Below are 7,087 nucleotides of genomic sequence, written 5' to 3'. Positions count from 1 at the left end.
TCATCGTTCCGGTCGTTAAAACATCGGATCCCTCGTACGTCGTGCACACGGAGCGCCTCGAATAATCGCGTCGGGCATTATTCCTCGAGCAGCCGGATGGCAATTCGGTCTCATCGATCGATTCCCCGGCAGATTCTTCGTTTTATGTGTTCCGTGCATTAGTCACGACGACACATCCAACTATTTCATCGACCACGGGTAAATCTCGCGACAAGTGGATGTTCGTTTCCACGGTTCGTTCGGTCGGCGGACTAGACGACTTCCCCATTCTAGTACGTCTATGTATAACCCCACGTACATACGGAAAACACCTCGGCACGACCGTTTCATCGACCTCACACACACATACACACACCAACACACGTACACATACACATTTTCTCTCTCTCTCTTTTTTTCGCATTCTTCTCTGTGTCTCTCTCTATATATATATAAATACATATATACAATAATGTACACGTACGATCAGCACGCGTGCACGCATAACGTTCGTGTACATGTGCGATCGTACGTGTACATTATGTATATACGTTCATATATGTATATATATGCGATCCACGTGACAAGGGAACCTGACAAAGTGAACCCGACAAGTCTCTGTGTCCCAAGAGTCGGCGCGCAACGAATCTCTCATCGGAGTACGTAAAACGTGATATATCGAGGTCGTTCACTACCGCTCGTCCGGCACTGGACAGAACGTCTTGTGTCTCGTCTCTCAACAATCGGTGTCTTCCTGGTGTCGTCTACGAAGCTCCAGGAAACGGTGCCGGGCGTCGCAGTAATGAAGCAGCGGTACCTAGACATCCGTCCCAGTCCCTTCCTGGTAACCCTCGTCGGGTGAACTGCGCGTCGAACCGAGCACACGCTTCAACGCGGAGACCGGCGGTATCACCGGCACTCCCTTCTGCCAAACTCGTATCTGCTTCGCGCCCGGTGGAAATTGCTCGACCATCGGCGCCACTACCGCCAATGCCTCCTTCGATGGGTACGTGCTGACCGACACTGATGTCCTGCACGCATCCCTCGCCTCCCACAGACAACCCGAGTAAAGGATCTTGGTGTCGTCGACCACTTCCATGCGGCTGTAATCGGCCCCGCCGTACGGCGTGATGTCCTCGGCGGAGCCTCGACGCGTGTCCCTGATCAGATCAGGATTGTCGATCGGCATCAGCGAGGTGGTCGAGGAGAAACACGCGCCCGGCGCGACCATCTCCGAGGGGTGCTGGTGGCTCTGGTCGTCGAAACGGCTGATCGAGCCGTATTCGTTCTCCGGTTGCAGGGGCCCGGCCTGAGGTCTTTGGACGTAGCTCAAGCTCAACGAGACCGGGGGCTTCGATTCGACGCCGAACGACGTGGTTTCCATCTCCTCGAGTTTCCTGCGAGAGGTCGACGTCGCGGACGGCGGGTTCTCGTTGTTCCCGGTGCTGCCGTCGACCGAGACGCCTTCCGCGGGCACCGACGACTTCACGTCCTTCAACGGCATCCGCCTCAAACGGATGAACAGCACGAGAATGATCAGCAGTATCAACAGAATCAGCACAACCAGCGCAGCTGATATCCCCGCGATCTGACCGGAGCCGAGGGTGGACATTCCAGCGGTTCTCAACGACACGTGAAGAGTGAAATTCGCCTCGACGCTTCCGGCACGGTTCTCAGCGACGCAGTAGAATTCGCTCGAGTCCGCTTCCTGAGCGTTCGTCAGCACCACCGTGCTCTTCTTCCGGAACTGACCTTCCTCGAAGATCCAGATCTTTTGATAGTTGTTGAACGCCGTTTGGTTGTTCAACAGCCGGCCGTTCCAAAACCACTTCACCTTCGCCGGCGGTAGCGCACTGACGCGGCACACGATACTGGCATTTTCGCCTATCGTCGCTTCCGCGTACCGACTGGCTATCAGCAGTATCGGCCGGCAAGCGAAATCGTCTATCTCGAGGTCGGTGAACGTGCGATTCAATAACTGTTTAGGTCCGTGGCACATAGGCGCCAGGAGCGTCGGCAGATTGTGTTTCACCAACCACATTTTCATCTCGCGCAGGTGACAGTCGCAGATCCACGGATTGTCGTGTAGCTCGATGCTGGTGAGCTTGTTCAGCGGCTCGAACGTACCCGGATGGAGGGTCTCTAACCGATTGTTGTTCAGTTTCAGGCTTTCAAGCAGCTCCAGGCCACGGAAACCATTCGGCTCGATCTCCGCGAGCAGCGTGTGAGACAGGTCGAGCTTGACCAGGTTCGGTGTGCTCTTGAAGGCGTGCGAGTGGATCCTTTTCAGTGGATTCCTCGACAGCACGAGGTCCCTGAGGAACGGTGTGTTCGTGAAACTGGCGCTAGGGACTACGGCCAACAGATTGTCGCTCAGATCGAGCTCGACCAGATTCGTAAGGCCCGCCAGTGCCTCGCTATCGATTCGGGCGATACGGCACTCGCGTAGGTAGAGACGCTGTAGATTCGTCAAGCGTACACGTACGAAGATATTGCTCTGCAGGATCCGAATATTATTGTTGCTGGTGTCCAGCACTTGCGTTTCCGGATCGACCCACTCCGGTATGTTAGTCAGGGCACGATTTATACACTCGACCGTGCGCTTCCCGCTCTTCCATTTGCAGGAACACTCGTCGGCGCACTTGTCGCTCGTTACAATGCCGAGCAACGTCATCACGTAAAATAAGAACACCGAGATTTCCATGACGAACTCGTATATTATTGTCGAACGGTGGTGGTCCTGGTTACGATCAGCGCTGTCCTCCCCGACAATATCGCTCGAGGATCCCGACCGCGTCAAAAGCATCAATGATCGCGGGATACTTTCGCCCTTACGAGAATATCCTTCGCAGTCGATTTCGTGTCCATTCTATCCGGTGTTTTCCGTGTCGAACGAATATCGCGCGTCGCACGCACGCACACACACCAGCACGCACACACACGCACACTTCTTCCCACGCCTACTTTCTCTCGCACGCGTCTACGTTCGAATTCCTCCGCGTAAATCCACGACCGGTAGCGTCTCGCACACCTCACCCTTCGTGCCAAAGTTTACGGAAACCCTTCTCCTCCCCGTGTAGTTCTTGTAGCATACTACTACGGCTAATTATGCAAACGAGAGGGTTGGAATTAAGTGGTCTTGGCTCGTCCATTCGTGAATCCTCTTGACTCGGTGCGCCGATGACGATCCGACACACGGATTCCTGGTTTCCCGTGTTCACCACCGAAAACGATTCCCGCACGCCGACGACTTCCAGCGAACTCACCAATCGACGAAAACCACCACCGTCGTCGTCTTCGTCGTCGTCTTCTTCTTCTTTCCCGTCTGGCTCTCCTGTATTTGTCGGTACTTGTCACACGCGCGCGCGCACACTCGAATACATACGAACGAGTAAGCATACACCACGAGAGAGCCGTCCGTTCTTACGTAAACGCGACGATGATGATCGGCGTCGTGCACACTTCCCGATATACCCGTAGCACTGACCAGAACTCGATCGAGCGAAAGGGCCTGAAAAAGGGCCAAACACCACCCGGGTACCCGGAACGCTCTCTCTCTCTCCCACCCACTCTCCCTGTCTTTCTCTCTCTCCTCTATGGTCGTTGCCGTCGTCGTCGTCGGTGTCGCACCACGAACAACCGGTGCACCTCCGTACACTCTCGATTCACCTGCTTCGGTCCGACTATACACCCTCTGTCTCGCGTTCTCGCACTGCCTATTATCCGAGGCGTTGTCCGCGCGAGAGCTGATCCCCGCTGCTTTTTTTTTCCCCCCGGTTCGATCCGCGTCGACCGTGCGAAACACTCGGCACCGATGCCGCGGACGTTCGTCGTGAAATGAGAGACTACGAAAAGCCTGGCACTGAACCGAAGAGATACCCTCTATGCCGCGTTCTCCGTCTTTCTTTCGGGTACGTCGCCGTTGCACACTGCCAGGAGGGAAAACGCCGACGCGAAGTAGGGCGCACCCTTCTTCCACTCCTGCCAGACTATATACAGTGTGTACACACCACCACCGTGATTCCGAGCACCCCTTACGGCGCCTTTCCTCTCCTCCAGCGTCATCCACCAGCATCCTTCACCCCCTTCGCGAGCCTGCTGTTCCCGGCAAATCTCCCCCCTCCCCGCCGTACACTCCCACCACTTCGCTCTCTTTCTCTCGCTCACTCTCTTTCCCTTTCTCTATCAACCAGACAGAACGCTCGTGCGCTTTCCACGAGCGCTTCGGGTAGGGATCGTTTCCAACCCCCTACCCGAGCCGAAGCAACCCCACCTTCGAGCCGGCGCTTTCCACCCCTCTAAATGGGTACACGCCGGGGCGCGCGCACAATATTACTAGTATACCCGCTCCCCTCTTTCTCTCTCTCTCTCTCTCTCTCTCTCTCTCTCTCCTCTTCCTTCAACCTATTCCACGTTTTCCTACAGAGTCTCCTGACCTCGCCCCTCCACACCCCCGCGGCCCGTCCCTGCTCTCCTTTTCTCGCCACCACCTTCAACCCTCCGACCTCCCTTTTTCAACGTATCGAATGCTACGTCACAGTGGCAAGATATACGGCTATTTCACAAAGTGGTTAAATGCACTGCCAGATTACGACCGAAGGGACAGGAAACCCAGCTCCGAGGGGTACAGACAGAGGAAAAGAAGAGACGGACAACGATGGCTAACGGCGGCGGCGGCGGTTGCTGCGATATCGTCTATCGGCTACCGTCAACCGACGGCTACTCTCTCTTTCTCCCTTTCTCTCTCTCTCTCTCTCTCTCTCCCCCTCTTTGGTCGTTTCTCTGCCCTCTACGATCGGCCCTGGAGAAGTCATCTCTCGCTTGTATTTCTGTTTTCTCACCGTGTTCCGGCGGGCAGGGTCTACGCTCTCTCGCGTTTACGTACTCGAGAAGTCTGCGCGTTCTTCACCGGCAACACACACCCCCCCCCCCTCGCGCCGACCGCCGTGTTTCCTCCAGACGGGAGATCTCCTTCCTGTCTGTCATCTCTCGTGGAAATTATACGGAAAATGAGGGTGTTCCTTCGCTGAGGAAAGTTAGTCTCGCTTGAAAAGCTCGACGGGTCCGCGAGAGGAAGAGAGAGGGAGAAAGAAAGAGAGAACAGGACGGGTCTAAGAATTCGTCCCTGATGGAGACGACGACTAGAGCGAATTTTCCCTAAAGGACCTTTTAGAGGTAATTGATCGTTCGAGACCGATACACGTGTCCGCGCGCACGCCGCCACGTGTAATGCACCCTTAATGGACGCGCGAACCCTGTCTCCATCCTCACCCCCCCCCCCCATAAGGAATCACAGAACTTTCCGTTAACTACGTTTCAACGTTTTATCACTGTCCTCGGCGTGTCTGACCATCTCTTTCCTCCCTCGCACACACGGGGAGAGACCGATCCTCGTTCTCTCTCTCTCTCTCTCTTTCTCTTTCACTGCCGGTGCACCCTTGTGCATTTCCATTCCCACGCGCATTTGTAATCTGGTTTCGAGCATTTATCGATTTACGATGCTGAGGACTGACGGGATTCGAAGAGAGAAAATGTCGTAAAGAAAGTTGAAAGGGCAGGGGGCGAGCAAAGTAACGGGAAGACGGGTCCGTCGGGTAAGAACCGCGTCGATTTCCCCCGGCTTAAACTTCCAGGCCGCCCCGTCGAGTTTCTCGCATCTCTGTCCGTTGCATGCCATGACACCATTGCACAGGCCATTGGCGCTATTTAAGCGATTACTTAAAATCAATAGCGGTCGTTCGTATCACACCAACAGCCCTACGGAGATCATTCTTATAGCCGAAAACCCCGGTAAACGTCTATCTTCGACCGAACGATCCGTACGCTTACCGACCAATCTCGGGATTTTCGGAATTGTTGCAGGTACGTTTCGTCTTCTGAAGTACGTCGACTGAAATAGAAAATAATATAGATCACCATTGGGTGTACAACCTTCATTCGTAGCTCTTTCTTGTGGGACCTGCGGTTTATTTCCAAACCATCAAGACACATTCGAAAATAATCTCCGCTGGTTATCTCTATCTTATAAATAGTTCATTTCGATTCGCGGGATCGAAAATAAAGCTACTATTGGTTGAATGTAAAGGCCAAGAATTAATTTGTACGCCTAACAGACCGCGGATTTTGTGCATTTAGGCCAAAAATGGTAGGGCATTTGAGGAATTTAAGAATGTCGTCATATTATTGAAGACTATCATACAAAATCCAGTTCTCCGAGGAAAATATTTCTAAAAATCCTCAACTGCAAAGGGTTAATTGCAGACTTCGCGCAAATATAATCGGGGGAAAAAAACGTATTGCAATTTCATATATAATATATTACCTTTTTACATAATTTTAAGAATCAAAAAATATACAATAATTTGCAAGTGATTGTTGCGTTTCTGAACTTTTGTCGATAAGTGTATTCCAACCCCCTATCGTCCCAGCCAGAACGGTCCCTAATCAAAGCCGGCGACAGGGTAGAAGGAAGTCGAGGAAAGAAACACCGTCGAACGGAAGCTGCACGGAGTTATCTCCGGCTGGATTTTTGCCGTGGGGTTTATCAAATTGCACAATCTCGCGTATTTCTCGAGCTCCGATGCGACGGCGCGCGATGTAACACGCCTTGACGCGCGTTCATTACACTCGCTAATGCGATAGTCTTGCAAATTTACCGCGCACGGCGTGAACCAGTATGATCGGGAAGTGAAAAGTTGCCGGCCCGAGGATGTTAAGTGACCGCTACACACGTGACGAGAGTAGCTTCCTTCGTTACTAAACGAAAAAACCAACTTGACCCTTCAATGCCCAGATTGGATCTGTGAGATTCATGAATTGAATTTGTACCGTTTCAATTCACTTGAACTAATCTCGAAAATCCTCGACGAACTCTTCCTTTGGTAGGAGTAGTTTTATGGAATATAGCAACAATAGCTTATGTAGAAAAGCTTTTCAGAAAGAACGAATATTTTTCACTCGTGCACTGGAGGGTCAAGGGGGTGTTCTGGTTTTTCATATTCAGACAATCGATTTTGTTTTTACATTTTCTCGAAGTGTTGTGGAACATGTGTGCTGAAGGATTTTCTCTAACATTTCAAACTAATCGTGTGTTAAATAGTAAGGCGAT

General features: G+C 52.5%; 1 protein-coding gene across 1 annotated transcript; it reads right to left on the bottom strand.

The window, feature by feature from the left end:
- Positions 1–475: 475 nt before the first annotated feature.
- Positions 476–2,785, bottom strand: LOC143352611 (uncharacterized). Its single transcript, XM_076785253.1, has one exon. The coding sequence runs from the start codon at positions 2,783–2,785 to the stop codon at positions 797–799; it is 1,989 nt and encodes a 662-aa protein (XP_076641368.1). The 3' UTR covers positions 476–796.
- Between the last annotated feature and the right edge of the window lie 4,302 nt (positions 2,786–7,087).

Source organism: Halictus rubicundus, chromosome 3 (assembly GCF_050948215.1).
Source record: "Halictus rubicundus isolate RS-2024b chromosome 3, iyHalRubi1_principal, whole genome shotgun sequence".
NCBI lineage: Eukaryota > Metazoa > Arthropoda > Insecta > Hymenoptera > Halictidae > Halictus > Halictus rubicundus.
The sequence above is the reverse complement of the archived record's forward strand: the minus strand, read 5'-3'. Positions and strand labels throughout refer to the sequence as shown.